Source organism: Lepidochelys kempii, chromosome 13 (assembly GCF_965140285.1).
Source record: "Lepidochelys kempii isolate rLepKem1 chromosome 13, rLepKem1.hap1, whole genome shotgun sequence".
In the NCBI taxonomy this organism is placed as follows: domain Eukaryota; kingdom Metazoa; phylum Chordata; order Testudines; family Cheloniidae; genus Lepidochelys; species Lepidochelys kempii.
Window position 1 is genome coordinate 17,549,087 of NC_136392.1, and position 22,589 is coordinate 17,571,675.

The following is a 22,589-nucleotide window of genomic DNA, read 5'->3' on the forward strand; positions in this document are numbered from 1 at the left end:
CGTAGTCCCAGAGGCGCCCTCTGTGTCGGGCCACGCTCGTTCCACCACGCCCGGGCTCACCGCTCTGGGCGCTCGCGAATCGGGCTCCCTCCCCGCTGGCTAGTGTGGAGATAGACACAGAAAGGCTCAGCGGTTGTGCAACCCCCTATTGTAGGAGCAGGAGATGGGCCTGGGGTGCAAGGGTCTGGTTTGTCCCTTCTCTCTGGCAGCCACAGGCCAGGGCGGGTCTGGGTTGCTAAAGCCCCATCAAGCAGGTCCTGTGCCCAGGTGGGCCTGAGACCACTGGGCGGGAGTCTGGACAAAGACAGCGAAGAGAAAGCGTAACGTGTCCTGGAAAGCAGCGTGCCTGTTTCATTCCAGTCCAGTGCTTTGCTGTGCACGAATCACAGTTTTCGCGTCAAAAGCAAGCAGGACTCTGACATTTAGCACGTCAGTGGTTTCAGGGCAGCAACTGTGGCAGTCAGAGGTCGAGCTTGTGCAATGTTTCATACAAGAAACCCTCCCCCACTGTTACACGTTCAGAAAAGCCCTGAGCCGCGAATCTAAGGGCTGATCCTGCTGCAAGCGGCTGAGTGCTCTCAATTCCTGGTGAAGTCAATGAGAATCAATGGCACTTAGCACCTTGCGGGATCAGGCCCCTAATACCTCCATTGTAGTAGAGATCCCTCCCACTTATTGCTAATGGTGGCAGGCCAGTATAATCTCTTAATCCTGCATTTCCCTATATATCCTGTCTGGACTGTGCTGCCTGAGGCCTTCACTACATTGGTGTTCCATAAGCTGCTCTTATTTTAAAAGAAACAATGGGTGTGCTTATAGATTTTCTGCTACTCACAGCTAAAGTTGTGGGCTATATAATCCAGTCCCTTGTGCGGTGGATAAAGAGGCCCGCAGAGAAAAGAGTCACCAATGAAATATGTTTAATAACAGGTACGGCCAGTTCAAAAGGACTGGGTCGGCGTTTTGCTTTAGAACTCGCCCAAAAAGGTGCGACGCTTGTCCTGTGGGATATAGACACAGATGGTAATGAAAAGACTGCAGTGCAGGTGAGGGAGCTAGGGGCCAAGGCTTATGCTTACACCTGTGACGTGAGCCAGCGAGAGGACGTCTATAACACTGCAGAGAGAGTGCGACGGGAGGCGGGAGATGTCACCGTCCTGATAAATAATGCTGGGGTTGTAGCAGGGAAACCGATCTTGCAGTGCTCAGACGAACTTCTGGAAAGGACCATGAAGACTAACTGCTATGCACATTTCTGGGTAAGTGTCATTTAGTGCAGAAAACCAAGTATAAAATGATTGAGAGGCAGGGTGCTCTTGTGCATTGGGCACAGGCTTGGAAGCAAGCCCTGGTTTCTGTTCCTTACTCTGCTGTTCAGACCCTAGAGAAGTCACTTTACCTCAGCGTGCCTCTTTCATTTATTTATGCTCTTTATTAGAGATGAGGTGGATGAGAATGATTTTTATTGGACCTTCTTCTGTTAGGGAAAGAGACAAGCTTTTGAGCTTATACAGAGCTCTTCTTCAGGTCTGCTCTTTGTGACAAGGACTGACTCTGACTACTCACTCTCCAGCACATCCTGAAGGCAACCGATGTGGCCTATTTTAGACCAACGGCAGAAGTGAATTAGAGTCCAGCGCAGAGGGAGATGTGGCAGGGCCCCTCTACCTGGGAATTCACCCACCCCTTTATCCCTGAAGGCCAAAGTCTTGGCCTTCAGGACATGCTGCAGCAGAACCCATCCAATTGTTCAGGGATTTGGGACAGGGTGGGTTCCCTGTATTTGGGTGCTGTTGATTCCCTGTCTGACTTTGGACATTGAGGTGTCTCAAGGAGAAGGGGTGGCGCAGGACAGGGGGCTGAGGGAAAGGGGCAGTGCATCGCGTGCTCCTCCCAGGGGCTCTCGAGCGATGGTAGCAGAAGGGCATTGCATCACAATGGGGCGGAGAGGTGGGGCGTTGGCAGACCGGGAGCACGGGCTACTGCTCCGGGGCCGGGCCATAGTTTGGATGCTGGCACTGTCCAAGGGACCCGAGCTTCTGGACAGGAAGTGGCGTGGGAAGTGGGAGCCCCCCAGCCACTGGCCACCAGTCCCGAGTGCACTGCACCCCCAGGCTGCCCGAGCCAGATGCCACAGGCCAGGCACTGCTGGTGAGTAGAGCCCTGCACGATTGTATCCACATCCAGCTAGAGCTTGAAGTGAGCACGTCCTGTTGAGACAAGCATCAGAAGGAGGATATTTACCAGGGCTGTCCCACAACATTTTGGCACCTGAGGCGGGGAGCTCAAATGATGCCCCCATGCCCCCTCACTTGGGCCAAAACTTTAAAACTCTGGGTCCTACTGGTGGCCCCCTACAGTCTGGCACCGGAGGCGGCTACCTCAGTTCGCCCCATGGTGGTAAGGCCAGCCCTGCATGCGGTGCAGCCTGGGCCTTTGGGGTGGCTGCTTAGGGAAGTCCTTTGCCAGCATGCCTCCTTGGCAGCTGGCCCTTTAAAAGTGAGGGGAGAGAGGCAGCTGCTGCCCGAAGGTGGCCCTTTTGCCTGGGAAGGCTGGCTGCAGGCCTGTAGCTGTCGCTGCCTCGGCTCAGGGCCAGTAAGTGGGAAGGTGGGTGCTGGTCGCCTCTGGGCTGGTCTCCCTGAGAAGGAGGTGGTGGCCCATCCTGCCTCCCCCGGGGCCTTGCGAAGTGGGAGACGGGGCAGGGCGAGGCCTCCGGGGCGCACATCCTGGGTTTCCCGGAGCAAGCAAAAGGCAAGCCAAGTGCAGGAGGGCGTCCCTAGGGAGGCGTGAGAGCTGTGAGCAAAGCGGGTTGTGTGGGAGCTGCCCCTGTAGGGTGCGTGCAGGTAAGGCACGGGAGCAGGAGGCAGCCCCGTCCTGGGTGGTGCGTTGCGCCTGGGGGTGGTGCGCAGGGTTTTGTGGCGGGGGGTGTGAGTGTGGCAGGGGAGCTTTGTGAGGGTCCCATCTCAGGACCTCAGTGTGTGGTGAGGGTCACAGGGGGTTGCAGGGGGGTGTATTTGTGGGGGGGTGGGGAGGAGGCTTAGGCGTGGTGTGTGTGGGCCACGGGTCAGGGGCTGTGGATGGTGGTGCAGGGTGGGAGTGTTGGTGTGGCAAGGGAGGGGTGTGAGGCTGGTGGTGTGGGCGTGAGCGTGTTGTGGGGAGAGGGAATCGGCAGCATGGAGCAGGCAGGGCATGTCTGTGTTCTTGCTTAAAGGCAAAGTGGTAGTCAACAGCGTCTATGGCCATACCACCCTGAACATGCCTGATCTTGGAAGCCAAGCAGGGTCAGGCCTGCTTAGTACTTGGATGGGAGACCTCGTGGGAATACTGGGTGCAGTAGCTTTTGCCTGCCCTTGCCACGTTGCCTGGCTGCAGGTCTAGGTCTGCCTCCAGCACATTTGCCGCCTCGTCCTCACTTGCTTCCGCAAAGGTCTCCCAGGCTGTAGCCACCTCGCCTGCCGCAGCCGAGGGTAAGGGCTTTGGACACCCATTTTTCTTTACCAGCCCATGCTCTTGCCCTCTTGGCAGCAGGTGTGGGAGGCCAGCTGGCTGAAGCGGTGGCAGGCACCCCAAGGCCTGTCTGCCCTCGCGTTTCCTACCTGCTGCTTCAGCTCCACCGGGGGGAGTGGAAGGCTGGAAGAAAGGAAAGCTACAAGCCTTACAGTGCGATTAGGAAAAAGAAAAGGAGGACTTGTGGCACCTTAGAGACTAACCAATTTATTTGAGCATAAGCTTTCGTGAGCTACAGCTCACTTCCCACAACATTTTGGCACCTGAAGCGGGGAGCTCAAATGACACCCTCATTCTCCTTCACTTGGGCCAAAACTTTAAAACTCTGGAGCCTAGTGGTGCCCCCCCCCCCCAGTCTGGCACCGGCTGCCTCAGTTCGCCTCATGGTAAGACCAGCCCTGACCATTTTTTACTACAATCTCTGCCTTCTAAATGGGTCCTGGCATCACAGTTTAACATTTGAAATATTAGTTCCTTCTTAACCTTTTTGGAGGCAGGTTGAGATTCCCTTTTCATTGGGAAGACCCCTCTACTCACTGCTAGAGTTCAATATTTTGTAGTACAAAAAATTCCAAAGATTTGAGTCAGGGTTATCAATAGATCTCAAAGCACTTTGCAAAGTTGGATGAAGGGAAAATGTAAGGTTCAGAAACATTAAGTGACTTGTCCAACAGCATACAAATGCAGTGAAAAAACTGGGAATAGAATCCAGGTATTCTAGTCCTGTACATGATCCAGTCTAGATCACACTCGCACCTGTTTTCCTTCAGGTCTGTATACTACCGTCTCATTTTTAGACTAGGTAGTTATACAATTTATTTGTCATTTTATTAGTCCAAGATGAAATTTAGTATAAAAATTACATTTGGAGCAGCTATCCCCTAGCTAAAATTAAAAGTAATGGCAATCGGTCATTGTACTCTAAGGCTTGATAAGGTCACCAACAGAGAACAGAGATAACCCCCACTGGGGTGGGTTTATACCTTCCTCTGAAGCATCCTGCACTTGTTATTGAGAGAGATCAGATACTAAATTAGATGGATTGCTGATCTAATAAAAGCAGCAAGGTTCTCATGCTCATATTTTTTGAACCAAAACATTAGAAAATCAGAGCATTGAATCCAAAAGCAGTAAATTATCATAACCCTTCCTACATGTGAAAATAGACCCTGTGATCATTTATGATCAAATATTTTACAGTTTAGACTATGCAGAACCTCAGGGTCCTGTGGGACACAGTTCAGGAGTGAATTGATTGTTCTATTTTGGGGTCTCTCCAAGGATTGTTATAATTTATTATTTTTATGATAGTAACATGTAGGAAGCCCAGTCTTGGACCAGGAGCCCCTTAGCTGCTGGACAAACAGAATAAAAAAAAATACAGTCCCTGATTCATTCATTACAAACTCTCAAACTCACCCTAAGCAGAGTTCAGGGGAAAAAAAATTTCCGATTTTCCAAAACTATAAAACCAACATTTTGAATTGGTTTTACTCAACATAAAAGTGTTAATTTATGGCCAAAAATTAAGTCAGATTGAATTTTCCAGGCTTTGAAGTCTTGATAAGATCCCTTTAAATATTTCTCCACTAAGTAACTTGACTCTTCCCACGAGAAAGGCATTGATCTTGAATGAGAACAGTCTGTCTCATAAATGGCACACTCAGACATGGCTGCATCAGTGATTTTATATCCATAGATTCACCTTAGTCAGGAGAACTGAATGGTCATCCATATGTTTTAGAAATACTTTGACAGAGCGGGCCACATAGCATCTGTGAAAACACACTGAAGGTATTTCTCAATCTGCATTGCTTGGGCAGTGCCAGCTCAGCTGTGTGTGTTTAGAAAAGTCAGCCAAGCAGAGTGTTCCAATCCCTGTGATAACATATACATGCCAGGGTGGTTTCCGAGGTAGAACTCCGAGCTGCCGCCCAGAATTTCCCTGGTGAATGAAACCTCCTCTGGTGGCCAGGCTAAGATCAACAACAAAAGAGTTGGTGTTGAAGAGATACTGCAACACAGCATAGCAAGGGGGAAAGCTGAAGAACCCTCCCCATTCATGTCTTGGCTTCACGTCGATGAGCTTTGAGAAGCAGAGTGATCAATCGGAACCAACAAAGGATTACGAAGTGAGCAGTCCTGGGTTCCACGTCCCACTATGCTGATGACTCCCTCTATAGCTCCTACCTATGTAACTGCTCTGTGCCTCAGTTTCTTTGTGTAAAATGCACATTGGTTCTGCTGAGTAACCAAATATAGCTATTTGGTTGCTCAGATCTACCAAGTTACAGGAAGCTTTAGCACCATTTGACTTGCCACACTGGTTTTTAAGCCAACTAACCAGCCTATGTTTCATAATTGAGATTCTTGTGACAGCAGCCAAACCAAAACCAAGCCAAAGAAAACTAATGTCCTGAAACCCTAGTGGATGAAATGGATGGTTTAAGGATGTTATTTAAAATCTGACAAAAGTGCAAGACGACATCCTGCAAATGTGTGTACTACACTGTGAAAATATACCAAATTCTCTCTACAGAGCTAGCCAGAGGAGAAACCCACGTGAGGTATTCTGTGCTCACTCTCTCAGAAACAACCTAACCCATGTGGTTTCATCCATCTCCTTATTTAGGGGGATCATATGGAGATATAGTGCTGAGTGCATATAGGCATTATGCAAAATGTTGTATTATAAAACTGTCCATTTAAATTCTGGTGACAATTATTGTTCAGTATGACTTAGGTTTGTAGGTGGCTAATTCTGGAAAGTAGCTTATCAACCAGGACTTGGGGAAATGAGGTCTGGATCCCGTTAATCCCAGTTTCACAGCACTGAAAGACAATCAGAGGAAGGACATTTTAAGAGGATTGCAGCGAAAACTAATCTTGTTACACCACAAAACCATCTCACATGTGCAACCGAAAACTAACTTTAAATGGGCATCAGTGTTTCCTAAATTGGCAGGATAGGGAAAGTGGGAGGGGCTAGGATAATCAAACACATGGCTGAGACACAGCTATGGTGGCTGGATTTACTTGATCTCCCTGGGTAACATTCAGATTTTTTCATAGAAATCTCTTTGGCTGGAGCAGTGTTTAAATATGGTTTCTTAACTCACTTTGGGTTGATTGTAGCAGGGCCCTTATGAAGGCAGAATAAAGTTTGTAAGTGCATGATAAATGGTCAGAACCCACCTCAGCTCCCATTGTTTTTCACTTTTGGATGCAGACAGAGCTCCTCTCTGAGATTCACTGGCTTCCAGCCAGCTTATGAAAGCTTTGCTGGATTCCAGCCATGTACCAGTGCATTACCCAACAGAACACATCTCCCACGTGACAGCCGCACAGTTGTCAGAGTGCTCACTCTCTTGGCATGGATGCTTTTGGCACAGCACTGGAAGGTAAAGATGCTTCTGGGCTGCGTCTGCATTTTGCATTTTAGCTTTGTCTACATTAGAGGTGGCTGTTCTCCTGCCAGTGCATCTCCACCAGTGGGAGCAACAATTGGAGTGGCTGCTGGCATTGGAACCACTCCATTGTCTAAGCCTGCGCAGAGCAGCTCTAGCCAACAGGATGGTTACAAGGCTGCTGGCGGCCTGAATTACCCTGATGCTCTCGTTGCTGTCCACAGTAGGCTAATATTCTCAGTGCTCTACAACAGTGGTTCTACAACGCAAGAGGTCTTCCAGGGGAGTGCATCAACTCATCTAGATATTTCCCTCATTTTACAACAGGCTACGTAAAAAGCACTAGCGAAGTCAATACAAACTAAAATTTCATATGACTTATTTATACTGCTCTATATACTAAACACTGAAATGTAAGTACAATATTTATATTCCAATTGAGTTTATGATTATATGGTAACAAGGAGAAAGTCAGCAATTTGTCAGTAATAGCGTGCTGTGACACTTTTGTATTTTTATGTCTGTTTTTGTAAAGCAAGTCATTTAAGTAAGATGAAATTTGGGGGGTATGCAAGACAAATCAGACTCCTGAAAGGGGTACAGTAGTCTGGAAGGGTTGAGAGCCACTGCTCTACAATCTGGAAAACCTTCATTTGCAGCTGAACATTAAAGGGATGTGTTTTCAACAACCTCTAAATGTGAACACCCTGTATGGCAGACTGTCATTCTTTTGCTCAAGTGCCCAAATAAAAGTTAATAAAACAAGAAAAATGTCTGAGTTGCTAAAACAGACCACACTGGTTTCTGCGAGATCCTTAAGTGTTTAGCATATAAATGGCCAACTGCTAGATATGGGCTTGAACCAGAACCCTGAATCTGAACTATTCCAAACTTGGATGGAGTTGAAATCAAAACAGCTTTGGCCTCTATGTAATAAGAAGCTAAACCAAAACCACAGAGCCAAACACCCCCAAACGTTGGGCAAGTTCCAATCCAGGTTGTAATTTTACAGCTCAAGCTCATCTCTCCTAGCTGCCTCATTTTAAATCACATGCATCGTTGACTTGAAAGCCATGAAAAATCTCTCATCTGAAATCAGCAAGGCTGCTCAGGGGCTTTGTGGAATGTTCATAAAAATACACCTGTCAGCATCTTTACTGCATGTTGGGAAAATCTCCATGCAGCTGCCAAATCAGAAACATTGATCATTCGGAATAAGGAAATTGCAAATGCCTAAAAATCATCTACTCCACATAATGGAATAAGGGAGAGTAAAAGAAGCTGCTTCTCTGCAGTAATAGTTGAGCCATGAGTCTTTTAAGCTGCAGCTAAGAATAGAAATAAATGTGTGTCCTAGCAAAGCATCAGCAAAACAGACCTTGGAGCATTGTACCCACTATCTTAGATGTGCAAATGTAATAGACGAATGGTGCACATGAATAAGCTTTCTTCTTTCTGTCCATACAGACTGTCAAGGCTTTCCTCCCAAAAATGATGGAGCTGGACCATGGTCACATTGTGACGATAGCAGGATCCTTGGGCCTCTTTGCAACAGCTTGTGTGACGGTCAGTAGCTATGGATCACCAAAGTGTGTGCTTTCCTTTCACACACACACCCCTCGCTCCCCCAGCAGCTGGTGCCACAGACCCCCCCAAGATTCAATTAGGGGTATTTCTGGTATAAGTCATGAACAGGTCATGTACTGTGATTTTTTGTTTCTTGCCTGTGACCTGTCCATGACTTTTACTGAAAATACCCATGATTAAATTGTAGCCTTACTTTTCAGTTGGAATTAATTTCATGGGTTGATTAGGCCCCCCAAATTTGGTTGATAAAACAGGAAGCATCACTAGGGAGGTTGTAGGTTAGTGGCCCGAGCACAGCGCTGGGATACTCCGAAGTTGTAATACCACCTCTGACACTGGCTCTGGGGGGCCTTGGGCAAGCTACTTAATCCTTTCCAGCCTCAGTTTCCTTATAGCTAAAAGGCAAATAGTAATCATTACCTCCATCACAGGCACCTGGAAAGTCTTAAAGTGCTATGGCAAGCACCCCGATTATTTTCCCAGCATATTTCAAATGTGTGTTGTGGAGTTCAGTCTATTATCCATATTAAAAAAGTAGGGTGTTTATTGAGAGATCTGCTTGTCACAGTAGCTTATTGGTGCTAAAACCTCTAAATATGTTCTCAAGCTCTGAGCGCAAATTACCTGGAATGTACAATAAAAATAGGACATTAGATGCTAATGGAAAGGCCGTCAGAAGCAATCTGATGGCCCAAATTTGGTAAGGGATGGAAAATGAGGTCCCTGAAATTAAGAAAAACTGACAGGTGATTTTTCTTCATTATAAATACAAGGTTTTTATGCATCCCTTTAAAGTGCAGTGACAATATTTATTAGGCATTTGCAAAGTATTACAGGAGCAATATTAATGCAGAGGTTGGATTTTAAAAAGCTAGAATGACGGTGTAAATACACCTCACTTCTCAGGTCTGCACTGACCTGATTTGTACGGGGAAGTGAGGCTCACAATTGTGCACACTGCACATTTAAGCGCTATAAAAACCTGGCTCAGAGTCAGATCCAAGCCAATGGAAAGACTCCCATTGGGTTTGAGATCACATCCTTAGCTCATTGGCACCTGCAGTTTATCAGCAGGCATTGCTCGTAAAAGGCATTTCTCCAAGGGCAAAGACAGACATTCTCCTGGATCAAAGAGATGAAGGAGATTATAGAACAATATGGTGGAACAGACAGGAGTTTAAATCAGAGGTAAAAAGGAAAAATATTTTGAGTACAGCCAACTCACTGAAACCTACAACAGCATCCTTGTGTCCCATTTACTTGGGACCATCCTTTGGCCCATAATATTTACCTCTTTTTACTTGAGTAACTAGTCAAAGCTCAGGCCCAGAGGATATTCCAGCTGTGAGCAGAAATTGATGTTGGAGTCTGATGTTTTCTTTGATGTTTTTTAATCAATCAAGAAGTGTATAAAGTCCTGCTTCTTCTAACACAAGAGGAACGGAAAAACGGGATAGCTTCTTTGTTTACAGCCTCAAGCTTCTTTATCCAGCACCAGACCCAGAAGTCCCTTCACTATTTTCTTCCAGGGTCATACACCATGTTGTCCAGGCTCTCGCTCTCTCCCAGTATGTCTTGCTTCAGTTTCTGTGTATTCTCTCAGTTTCTATCTACACTTCAGTTTGTCCCACCCATGTTTAAACAGTACCCTGTCAAAACCCCCCACCCACAGGCACCAGCTTCCTCCTTTCCCAGGGGGTGCTCCATCCTTACCCACCCCAGACCCCACCCCCACTCCACCAACCTCCTGCCCTGCCTCTTGCTGCTCAGTTCCACCCCCCGCCCCGAGCATGTCGTATCCCCGCTCCTCCCCCTCCCCCCAGCACCTCCTGCATGCCGCAGAAGAGCTGATTGCAGTGTGTGGGAGGTGCTGGGAGGGAGGGAGGGAGGGGGAGCAGTTGATCAGCAGGGCCACCAGTGGACAGGAGGCATGGGGGGAGGAAATTGGCAGAGGGAGCTGGCTGCAGGTGGTGCTAAGCACCCACTGATTTCCTACATGATGGTTGTTTCTGGGCAGACTCCATTATGCCCTGTTTTAGGTGGGGCCGCTTAGATGTTTTGTACAGCTATCTTAAGGGTGCGTCACACCCATCACAGTTTCAATGAGATTTTAACCCAACCCATAACAATATTGAAAGGTGGCATGTGGAAAACCAAGCAGGTCACAGGAGTGTCCATTTTCAGTGTATGTTCAAGGGAATGCTTTGGTTCAATGAGCAAACCTGCTCTGTGCAGAGAAGCCAGCCTGCTGCACTCCCGTAGCTAAGCTAGCAATTGCCATCTACTACCTAGGAGTGTTTCCAGTAAGAACAAGCCTCTTCCCCCACCTACCACTAGCCAAAGTCTCATTTCCTGCAGGATTACTGTGCAAGCAAGTTCGCAGTAGTTGGATTCCATGAAGCTCTTAGCCATCAGCTGAAAGCCAATCGAATCAATGGAGTGAAGACTACTCTGGTGTGCCCCTGTCTTGTTGACACGGGCATGTTCACTGGATGTAGAATCAGGTAAAACCATTTACATTTGACTCATTCGCAGACATATCACACCTGTCCAGCTGCTACCAGGGTCAGTTCCTCAGTTGTTAGGGAACCTGAAAGAACAACTCCAGCTGACTTTGTAGACTACTAGAATCAGCAGACACCCCCAACATTTAGCCTTGCAGCAATTCTGCCCTGGTTCAGGTGCTCAGATAATAGAGCAATTAAACTCTCCTTTAATTAGCCTAGCGTACTTGTCCCTTAATATTACTGAATTATAGCAGGTTGGATCACTAGTGTAGAACACTGATATTTTTTAAGAAAGGGCAGACAGCAAAATCAGAATGTAAAGCTGGCATCTCTTGATAAAAGTAAAGAGAACTTGTAAAATCCTTACCTACAAAAATGAAAGTATGAACCATCCTTCCTCTGAGGCGTGGATGCAAATGAGAGCTTCTGTGAGAAGACTCAGGCTAGAAATGGATCATCTAGAATGATTGGCCATGACCAAGAAACCAGGGGAAAATTGTAGCAAACTTTGGCAATTCCAAATTGCAGGAACTGTCAGTACTCACATGTTCCCTCAAGACCAAAACATTTCAAACTAGAGTGAACCTTCTGGATAATGATACACTAACATGAAAATAAAGATTACCTTCCTGTAAGAAAGGGAGGAACCCTATACTGAAATAGATTTCTCCATTTATAAGACCAGATCCACATTACAGCACAGGACCAGGAGAAAGGATGCCCTTGTTGTATTCCTGACTCTACCACTTTGAGATCTTGGACAAGTCACTCAGCTTCAAGTTTACCTATTTGCACAATCACAGGAGCATTAAGTGCAAAACACCTGGAGGCCCCTGAATGCAAGGTGCTAATTTTGTGCAAAGATTTTTATTAATGAAGTAGCCTGTATAGAATTTGCAAAGAGTGCATGATTCTCTGGCCAGGGGGAGTGGGCATAAATATCCCACGATATGAGAATAAATTCCAGGTGATGAAACACGACAGGGTATATAGTATTTCTCCCCACCACATAGGAGTAATATCATAAGCCATCATACCTTTTAAGTGTGTTTTGCAGGGTTAGGGGCTGGAGGTAGGCCTCCCCTCTCCCGCCACACTCATGTATAACTGAATTTTAATGCTGAGCTCCCAGTTCATCTGTCCAAAGAGGATGAGCACCCAGTAGACCAGAACTCAACTAATGTGGAGGTGTTCAAAAAGAACTACAGCTTGGGTACGAGACCCTCATGTATGGCATGTCTGCACTACAAGTGCTATAGTGGTACAGGTACAGCTAAGCTACAGTTGTGTATGACACTTGTTACCATGATGGAAGGGGTTTTTCCATTGCTGTAATAAATCCACTATCTCAAGAAGCAGTAACTAGGGTGATGGAAGAACTCTTCTGTCGAACAAGTGGTGTCTATCCCAGGGTTTAGGGCAGCTTAACTACATCTTATGGGTCACTTGCTGGTTTAAAGTCGCAGAAATGGTGACTTCTCTGTAACTTGAAGTCTTTAAACCATGGTTTCTAACCATCAGAGGATTGAACTTTTGGAATAGCCTTCCAAGGAAAGCAGTGGGGGCAAAAGACCTATCTGGCTTTAAGATTAAACTCAATAAGTTTATGGAGGAGATGGTATGATGAGATAAAGATCAATTTAATTACCAAAATCATGTTAAATATTCATGGTAAATAGGCCCAATGGCCTGTGATGGGATGTTAGATGGGGTGGGATCTGAGTTACTATAGAAGTCTTTCCTGGGTATCTGGCTGGTGAATCTTGCCCATATGCTCAGGGTTTAGCTGATCGCCATATTTGCGGTCAGGAAGGAATTTTCCTCCAGGGCAGATTGGAAGAGGCCCTGGAGGTTTTTCGCCTTCCTCTGTAGCATGGGGCACGGGTCACTTGCTGGAGGATTCTCTGCTCCTTGAAGTCTTTAAAACACGATTTGAGGACTTCAATAGCTCAGACATAGGTGAGGGGTTTTTCGCAGGAGTGGATGGGTGAGATTCTGTGGCCTGCGTTGTGCAGGAGATCAGACTAGATGATCATAATGATCCCTTCTGACCTTAGTATCTATGAATCTATTTGAGGACTTCAGTAACTCAGCCAGAAGTTAGGGGTCTGTGTCAGGAGTGGTGAGGTTCTGTGGCCTGCCACGTGCAGGAGGTCAGACTAGATGATCACAAGGGTCCCTTCTGACCTTAAAGTCTCTGAATCTCAGGGGTGTGAATTTCTCACCCCCCCTGCACGACATAGGTCAATTTAAGTTTCAGGTGTAGACCAGGCCTCAGATAGTAAACCTAGAGTCATGACTGTGGAGCACTACTCACAAATGTGCTCTGTGCTTAATGTTGGTCATTAAATTAAAACTAAACTGATAAACAGCTTACAAAAGGACCAGATTCAGCATGCAGCACAACTCCACTAAAAATCAATGGCGTGGCAATTGAGAGAGTTGCAACCAACTTCTGCGTTTGGCCCAGTTTGTCAAGGTGTATCATTTCAGGTAGATCAGGCAACTCTCTTCCTTGCCTGCATGAAGCCAGACTCCCAAAACACTGCAGATTTGGTCTGCAGAAACAAAGCTTTTTTAAAAAAGATATCACATGACGCTGTTCCATTTGAGAGTCAGCCCCTACACTTTGAATGGAACAATCATTACTACACAAATTCAAAGGCTCACTAAAAATGACCGTTACCTTTGACGTTAGCATAATATAAAGAACTCCGCAATTATTGCTAGTAATCCTTACCAGGAGCCGGAATTGTTTAAATTCATTTAAGCCAGGACCACTTGAAGTTGTACAACACCAACAAAGGTGATATCTGAGCTAATAACGTAAAAGCTTTGTTATCCAGCATGTTGGAGGAATGGGGGTGCCAGTTAGTCAAAAATTATAGTTAACTAAGAGTTGTACTTACCAACGGAATACCAATTTTCAAAGAATTAGAATACAATAAAATGAATCAAGTATAAAATAGTTTACAGCTACTCACCAATCCAGTAGTCGTACTGCACTGCAGAGTGGTTGGTTTCTTGAAGCACTTAGGTGTATACAGGTAAAGTTTTCTCTACAGGAGGTTATCTTAGGACACTACATATCACTATGGGCAGTGCATGGCATACACCCAGATCACTAAAAATACACATTAAACTATACTGAACATAATTTAATCCTTGGTGATTCAGAAGGCACTTCAGGATCTTGCAGTGCCTCAGTCATCATCATCAATCACTGTTGTAGATGTAGGTGGTGTAGGAGATTGGGCTGAATCTGTAAGGACTCTGACATACCCTGGAAGTGGCTTTTTTGAATAAACCCCTGATATCAGCTTGTTTACGTGTCTTCTGCCTCTTTTGCATAAAAACAGTGCAGAATGTGCAATTACATAACCTCCTGGGCAGTATACTAGTCCTGGTTACTAAATTGAAGACTTGTATTGGGAGATATCAGAAATGCTGGTTAATAGAGCTTTCCGGTTGATAAAACGCTGGATAACAGGATAACACAGCGTTTACTGTAATTAGAACAGGTTGACAGGCTAGACACCTTGGTTTATGAACTCCCCTGGATCTACCTAATATGGTTTAAAAGGAAAGGTTGACACTTTTCCTTTATGCAGTGGTGGTTTCAGTAGGGTTATACAGAATCTAATTTTCCCCAAATTACTGATTTCTTTCTTAATGAAATACTTACCAATTGTTTTTCTAGGCAAGAGCTGGATGGTCTTCTCTCTCCATTAAAACCAGATGACTGTGTGAAGACAGCAATGAAAGGAATACTGAATAATCAGCCCATAATATGTATCCCCAGAGTGATGTACTTTGCAGTAGTTTCAAAACAGTAAGTATTTCCACTCGGGGAATTGCAGCCACATTAATTCATTTTGATGGTACTCTGTTTCAAGATGCAGTTAAAAGTGAAATAATTGGCTGTAGTGTTATCTGATGGTCCCAAAATGGCTAGAACATTCAGATTTAATGGAAAAGCACATCAGAAGGTTCTGGGCCTGCTATTTAGGAAACGCTATTCTCCCCTCTGCTAAAAAAGATTGTTTTAAATATGCAAGATGCTACACCTACATCTTATGTTTGAAATAGCAAAAACCATGGAGGTAAGATGTGTTAGAATAGGAGATATGTAAGATACTCTATCAAAGGCTTTTTCAGATTGTCAGCTACATTACATTTAATGTTTATCAATTAGCAGTTTGGGGAATACGTCCTGAAATCTGACAGGGAGAAGATGGATTATTTAATAATGTTACAGCTTTTTCACCTTTAATCTTACAAATTTTTTACTGGATTAGAATAGTGTTAGTCACATACAAGATTCTTTTCTTTCTTTGGATGGAGAAGGTAGCATAGATATCCTCTTGGGTAAGTTTTGTTCACCTTTCAATACATTATTTAGATCTAGTCCACAAATTCAATCAAGGCCCTAAAAAATTAAATGAATAATGATCTGAGAAAATTAAAATCTTTTCTTAATTACTGAAATTTTATTTCCAGCCTCCTACCATGGGATGTTCAAGTTCTTGTTCACAAGTTTTTGGGTATTGATAAGTGTATGCATCCATTCATTAGACAAAGGGAAGCGAAACGCCATCTCGTAGCAACAGGAAGATGAAGATTGGTACTTGCACAGATTTTTTAACAGCTTCTGGAACACTTTCTTAATCTAAACTCAGCTGGGAAAACCTGGTGAATAAAATCACTTCAGTGTAGAAACACTTAAAGGTTGCATCTTATATTGATCCATACTTGCTCTTTTGGTCTACGTCTGCAGGCTTTCAGGAGAATTCTGGCGACATCCAGCATTTATGTAATAGTTACTACACACAAGGGGGAGGGCTAGATGAATGGTATAAATACATGCATCAGCACCTGATGCTTGGTGCCTTCACTGTGCACAGGCACTTCTGAACATCCCATCCTTTAGTCTATGCATTAGAGCCGGGAGAGAGATCAGGTCTTTGACTTTGCTCCAAACTGGAGTAGTATTTGGACCTAAAGTCCCAGGAGATGGCAAGGAGATGAGGAGAATACGTCTTTCCGGGATTTTTTTTTTTAAAATTGTTTTCTGGACTTCTTGGCCACCACACTATAAAGCAGGGGAGGGGTCATGTATTTTCAGACATGCTTCCCTTAGCTGCTTTTGGATGGGAAGTTTTATGCTGTATGTTCTCAGCTGGGGATAAGAGTAAGGGGTATGGGAAAGAATCCTCCCGTAGATCTGGATGACTTCTTTTGAATTTTAAAAGTTACGAGAAACAGGAAAATTTCAAAAAAATGTATTTCCCCCCACCTCGTTTTTCATCAGCTGTATCCACTTGGTTATGGGGATATTCCATTAGAAAGCTGGGAGAATCTTACAGGATGGCTGCTTGAATGCCCATGTTAGGACTTTATAGGAATACCCAGGGTCCTTGTTAGTTAAAGCTAGGTGTCTGGTAAATACATGCTGTGCACATGCTTGTTTTGTGATGTGGATCGATGCTGTGCCAGGGGAAAACCCTACCATCTCCAAGACAGTCCCTTGCCCTGATAGGACGAGGGTTCTTGGGCTGGGAACAGACTAGACAATTCTCTTTTAGTTGCTGCTTGGACAGGCACTTCACAGATGGAACATTTGTTTACATGCTCCACACCCTGCTGCTGTGAGGCAGGGAGAGCTGACGGTTCCAGAAATCACTGGTCTGCTCTGAAGTTTGGAGGAAGGCACCCTAATCTAAAGCTGCTCCCATCCCAGTAGTTTGTAGGATTTGTGCCTAAAGGCAATGGCTGAAGAGGGAGCGCTTGCCTCAGCTTGAGGCAGACCACTTGGTGACAAGAGGAAGAGGCATGGCTGAGCAGATAGGTCGTCTCAGTTCCACTACACAGGAGGTAAACCACTGCTGTGGATACGAGCATGAAACACAGATGCCATTTATAAATGTGAGAAGATTCAATGTGAAGCACAGTGAAGCTTGTCTTAAGTGTGTGTTTTGATTTCAATGCTGAAAGTCGGTGTAAATTGAACTTTCTCACCTACCTCACAGGGATGTTGTGAGGATTAGTGTCTGTACAGTGCTAAGAACACGTAAAGTGCTATATAAATGCTATTACTACCATGTGAGAGAAAGCAAAGACTGAAAAGAAAGATCACAGTCTCAATTGCTGTTAGTGTAATTGTTAAGAGACTGATAGAACAGGACTAGATATTTTAAATGTTAGATTTTCCTTACACTCAGTCACGATTTGAAAGGCAAACCCAGTACAACAGAACCTCAGTTATGAACACCAAAGTTAAGAACTGACCTGTCAGCAAACACCTCATTTGGAACCAGAAGTACACAATCAGGCAGCAGCAGCAGAGATGAAAAAAAGCAAATACAGCATAGTGCTGTGTTAAATGTAAACTGCTAAAAAAAATAAAGGGAAAGCAGCATTTTTCTTCTGCATCGTAGTTTCAAAGCTGTATTAAGTCAATGTTCAGCTGTAAACTTTTGAAAGAACCACCATAAGTTCAGAGCTACGCACATTTCAGAGTTATGAATAACTTCCATTCCTGAGATGTGTGTAACTCTGAGGTTCCACTGTATTACTAAATTGCATGACCTTTTGGTCTGCAAAGCTTCTCCCCTTGCTGAAGGTTCGTTAGGTTCTGGGACACTGAAATTGTTATAGTCAGTAACCCTAAACTTAGACAAAAAGATAAACCCAGAAAGATTATCCATTTGCTAGACTGTATTAATGAGAGCAGAAAATGCTCCTGGACTGGTTCGACTGTGTCAAAATCTCCCATTGCATGAAAAAATTACTTAAACCAATTAAACCAAGAGTCTGATGCAAAGGCATGTTTTTAGAACTATAAATCTTGCAGTCTACTTATATGAGGCTCATTAGCAAAAACAAGACTTACCAGAATTATAGACTTGCAGTGGGATTTTGACTTCAATGGGAGGAGTTTGGCCAATGGTGAACACTGTACATTTTAGTCATGTGTATGCACGTTTTTAGGGATCTAAGAAGATCAAAGCAATAGGAGTTTAGCACAGAAAAAGTCAGAGGCAGTATTGCCTCATGGATACTGGAGAGGGATTCAGAAAACTTGGGTTCTAGTTTCAGGTCTGCTACTAGCCTGCTACTAGCCTGGTGATGCTGGGCAAGTCACTTCAACGTCAAGAACCTTAGTTTCTCCATCTGTAAAACGGGGAGAATGATATGGCCTCCTTTGTAAAGCACTTCAAGATCTACTAATGGAAAATGCTATGTAAGAGCTGGGTATTTATTATACACTTGTCCTATCCTACTCTGCATTAAGAGTAGACTAAATAGAATAGAAGGACTAAATAGAACATAAAACCCAAGCAATAATGTAACAAAGCAGCTCAAGTACAGCTCCAGGTGAAAAAAAAAATGCTTTCCTTTTGCACATTCTTGGCTCCACTTACCACCCACCTCCCCATAATCTGATGTCCTGTTATCTGGCTTTGGGCCAGGGACCTTATCCTGTGTCTAATGTCCCACATACACGTATGGTGATAGTGCATCTAGGAATGCATTAGGTATTTGACAATGGACACATTTGATATTTTTTGTTAAAAGTTCACGTGGAGCACTGTCATACCTCAACAGCTACACAAGCCAAGACAGCCAGAACTGTAGGCTGGCCTGTTCAGCTTAGTGAGAAGAGTTACCCAACTGCAGAACAGAGACCTATGGTGACCACCTGCACCATCGTTCAGGTTTTCCATTATAAACGATTTTCCAGGGAATTTCTAAGTTGTAAGAATTTGCAATACAGAGTCTCAGCCTAGCAAGTCTTTTTTTTAATTTTTAAATTTACAGCATTTTAGTTCTACAAATGTAAAAAAACTTTACAATGCTTTTTGCACTTATAATGATCAAAAACAACTTTGATTTAATAAAAATTTGGTAAGCAGTTAATATGGCCCAATTGCTTAATAATGTGAACAAAATAAGGTTTAATATGGCCGAGACATTTAACTTTGAATAAACAGCATGTGCAGTAACTGCTTTTCAGAAGAACATTTACTTCACATACTGCATGTGGATATTTAGGAAGAGCTGCTACAGGTTACCAGTTAAATATACATTTAAGGTAGTTCACATCCAAATGTTACACTGTTATGTGTCAGTCTATGGTGCCAATTCTTGCTGCTAGAGGGAAGGTTTTGGGTGTTTAAGTAGTACCCCCCAAAAATTACTCTGTGCAAAGCTAAGATTATGACACAAATTACAAGCAAGCAAGAAAACTTAAAAGTAGAGATCTAAGTATTGATATCATTTCAACCTGCTGTGCCATGTTGCTTTTCAAAATCATGTTATAATTTTGTAAGGCTCCCATTAATGTATTTAAGCTAGACATTGTGGCACCAAAGACAGAGAGCGTACCCATATTACTTTTGAATTTCCTTGACCTAGCCAGTTTGTCACAACCTCCACATTACTAAAAAGTAGTTATTTATAGGTTATTGATTAACCATTGTACAGTTACTTCATAGTTTTACATTACAGCCCGTACTATATCACAAGCATTACAAATCCTATCAAAAAGGAGCCCCAGTAATGGCATACAAGAATAAATTAACCAAAAAATTTTTAGTATTACCATTTATTGGTGACAAACACTACGTTTTACTTACATTCCATGGGGAGAAAAAATTCCAGCGTAAACAATGAACTGAAGCAGTACTTAACTTGCAAGGCTATCGTGCTTTACCTGGACCATATGCAAAAAACTTATTGCACACAGATTTGTGTGCAATAACACAACATCAAAAGCAACACAGTTTATATATAAACATAGGTAATTTTTTTCAGCCCTACATGGAGATGTAATTAAACAGTATAAAGCACTCAAGGAAAATCAATCTGCAGTTTTATATGCACTACACTGAGATCATATCCTGTAATGTAGTGAGTTGTGTGCCACTATATATCTCTCTCTCTATATATATATAGATATACATAGATATATATCTATATACACACACACACACACACACAATCTTTAAAACATAGATCAGAGATTATTTAAACTCCTGTTGCATTCAAGTCCCCCCATTCCCCACAAGAAAACTAGAAATTAACCAAAATCAAACAAAGTTTAAAATTCCTAAAATGTTTAATTCATACAACCGTTGAAGAATTAAGTTAAGTTTGCCGAAGTCCTTGACTTTTTTTTTTTTTTTTTAAATGGAGGGCACACAATTTGTTTCCAGTGAAACTTTGCTATTTCAGTAAAAACAAAATAACCACATACATGGATATGATCTTCCCAAGTTAGTTCACAGATAACATCAGTCTCCGAAGACAAAGTTTCTAAACTGTGCTATTGTTCTAGATACAATTAAGAAACTTTTAAAGGAAAAATTTATAGTGTCATTTCAATCAAAACAGTATAATGAAACTAAAAATTTATCACTTTGAAGAAAAAGCAACGGTTATGATTTAGATACTACAGTAGGTTGGAAAGACTGTAGCACTCTAAAACGGTTAGGTTACATTAATAGGAAGCATTTGATTTTCTCTGGTGCTTTCAGGTTTGGGTCCAGTCAAAAGCCTTTTCAGGCAGTGCTGTCCAGTGTTTGTCCCAAAGTGTTTGAGTTAGCCGGTTTGAGGAGAGGGTCACTTTCCATTTCTTGTTTCACACATCTAGAAATGAGAAACACCACGTTACTCAGAGGATCCTCCTGTAACGCTATTTTCACTAACTGTCTTGACACAGAGGATTTTATATTGCCACGAAAAAAAGAGTTCACGTGAACCAACAGGCTCCCATAAAGTTTTTTCCGAGTTGATAGAAAGTGTGCTGCCAGTTCCATAATTTAATTAGCTCAAACTTCTTGAGCAGCAAAGGAATTTGTTTACAATTCCATTGGCAATTTAGACAACAGTAAGCTGGCTAACCTGGATATTCTGTTTATGGTTACATATTCAGAAGACTCTCTGAAAAAAGGAACTACTAAACATTTGTTAAAGCAAGTGGGTAAGAGTAATAGATTCATGGAGCATAAGACCAGAAGAGAGAATCAGATGATCTAGTTAGACTACCTGTATATATCATGAGCCATTACATTTCACCCAATTACCCCTATATTGAGCCCAATAACTTTTCTTTGGCCTGTCATAAAAATGTCCAAGCTTAGTCATAAAACTTGTTCTCTCACCCTTAACAAGATAATAGCTTGATATTTTAACTCTCCTGGCCAAAAAAAGCCAAAGACAAAAACAAACCAACCTTACAACATTTTATTTGCCTGAGGTAAGGCTGTCCTTAAAAGGTCACAGCCACTTTTACTTTACTGCAAGGGAAAAATATTGGCCAGAATTAATTTCTTTCACTCACACAGACATTGGTCCATTTCCTTGTCGTGGCATCTCTGTACTTTGTTGGTCCAACTCAGACAGCAACTTTAAAATGTTCAGTGCAGCCTAAAGAGAAGAGTCATTTCTTTTAGTTCATTTGGGGGAAAACAGGACTAAAGGCCAACTTGAAACCAGGCATCAAAGTAAAGCCAAGTCTAATTTTCCTCCTGTGTAGTTAGTATTGAGGAAGGATGAAGGTTTCAACATGTAAGAGCATTTTGTAGCACTAGACAGCAGTAGAATGCTGTGGCTTTGGATTTCCTACTGCATTTGTTCTTAGGGGAGGGGACAATGGATCCAACAGTGCCAAACATGACCACCACCACTGGCCTGCTACTTGTGTCATTAAAGAGGTCATTACCAATTATTTATTTCTAACCATATTGATACCAGGCACAGATGGTTAAAATGAACAGAATCAGAAAATGCTTTGCCGGAAAAGTGAGCTACTAAGTTACATTTGGATGAAAATATAGGTACAGTGTGATTACTCTTTAACAGGCTATAGGTGTTTTGTCACTATGTGACAAACAGGTCATCTTCTGGGCTGAACTGAAAAAGATTTTTCAGTAATTTGATTAGGATCAGGATTTGGACTATTCTCTCTCTCTTTTTTTTTAAAATTATTTTTGGTTTAATATTAACCTTAAAGGTTAGTTATGTCATATGCATAAATTAAAGATAAATATATGAACACGTGCAAGAGACAGTAAAATAATTTCATAAGGCTGGTCTTAAAGTTTCTTCTCCAAATTTACAGCTTTTCCTGTTACATCTGTTTGTATGCCTAATCTTATATACATTCTTTGAACAGGATGGGCAGATATCTATGAGTACTTCAAAGTGAGGACATAAGTCAGGTTAAAAAGAAATCTCTAGAAAAATTTAAAAGATTATAAAATATAATAAAATATCCTATAAATAATCCAAGTATAAAGATAAAATATATTTGTGTGATTTAAATTATATTTAAGAGTTAAGCTGCCATGTGAGGCTGTCAGAACACCATTCACCACTGAACAGCCCAGGAATGACAAACTTTTTCAAAGTTGTAATAGACTAGATGCATGTTACCAACAATATAAACACCTTTCAGACTGGTACAACCAGGTCTCTCCCTCAAAGTTTACAGTCTAGGAGATAATCTCCTTTTAAAACCTACTAGATCTGAGAGTGTCTTGTACTATCTAATGGGAATGACATTGTTTTCATCTTG

At 43.1% G+C, this 22,589-nt stretch overlaps 2 protein-coding genes across 6 annotated transcripts in view; one reads left to right on the forward strand and one right to left on the reverse strand.

The window, feature by feature from the left end:
- Positions 1-803: 803 nt before the first annotated feature.
- On the forward strand, positions 804-15,626 carry LOC140897159 (retinol dehydrogenase 10). Its single transcript, XM_073309545.1, has 5 exons — positions 804-1,259; positions 8,382-8,480; positions 10,860-11,005; positions 14,709-14,840; positions 15,509-15,626. Exons 1-5 carry the CDS (start codon positions 804-806, stop codon positions 15,624-15,626), a joined length of 951 nt encoding a protein of 316 aa, XP_073165646.1.
- A 3,974-nt stretch (positions 15,627-19,600) lies between these two features.
- STAU1 (staufen double-stranded RNA binding protein 1) overlaps positions 19,601-22,589 on the reverse strand; it is a 52,755-nt gene continuing 49,766 nt past the window's right edge. For all 5 annotated transcript variants that reach the window (XM_073309472.2, XM_073309476.2, XM_073309471.2 and 2 more), the window contains 2 exons: positions 21,354-21,439; positions 19,601-20,659 (listed from right to left, as the gene is read on the reverse strand). In XM_073309472.2, coding sequence (XP_073165573.1) covers positions 20,572-20,659; positions 21,354-21,439 — 174 coding nt within the window. In that variant the 3' untranslated portion in view covers positions 19,601-20,571. The remainder of the gene's footprint in view (positions 20,660-21,353; positions 21,440-22,589) is intronic.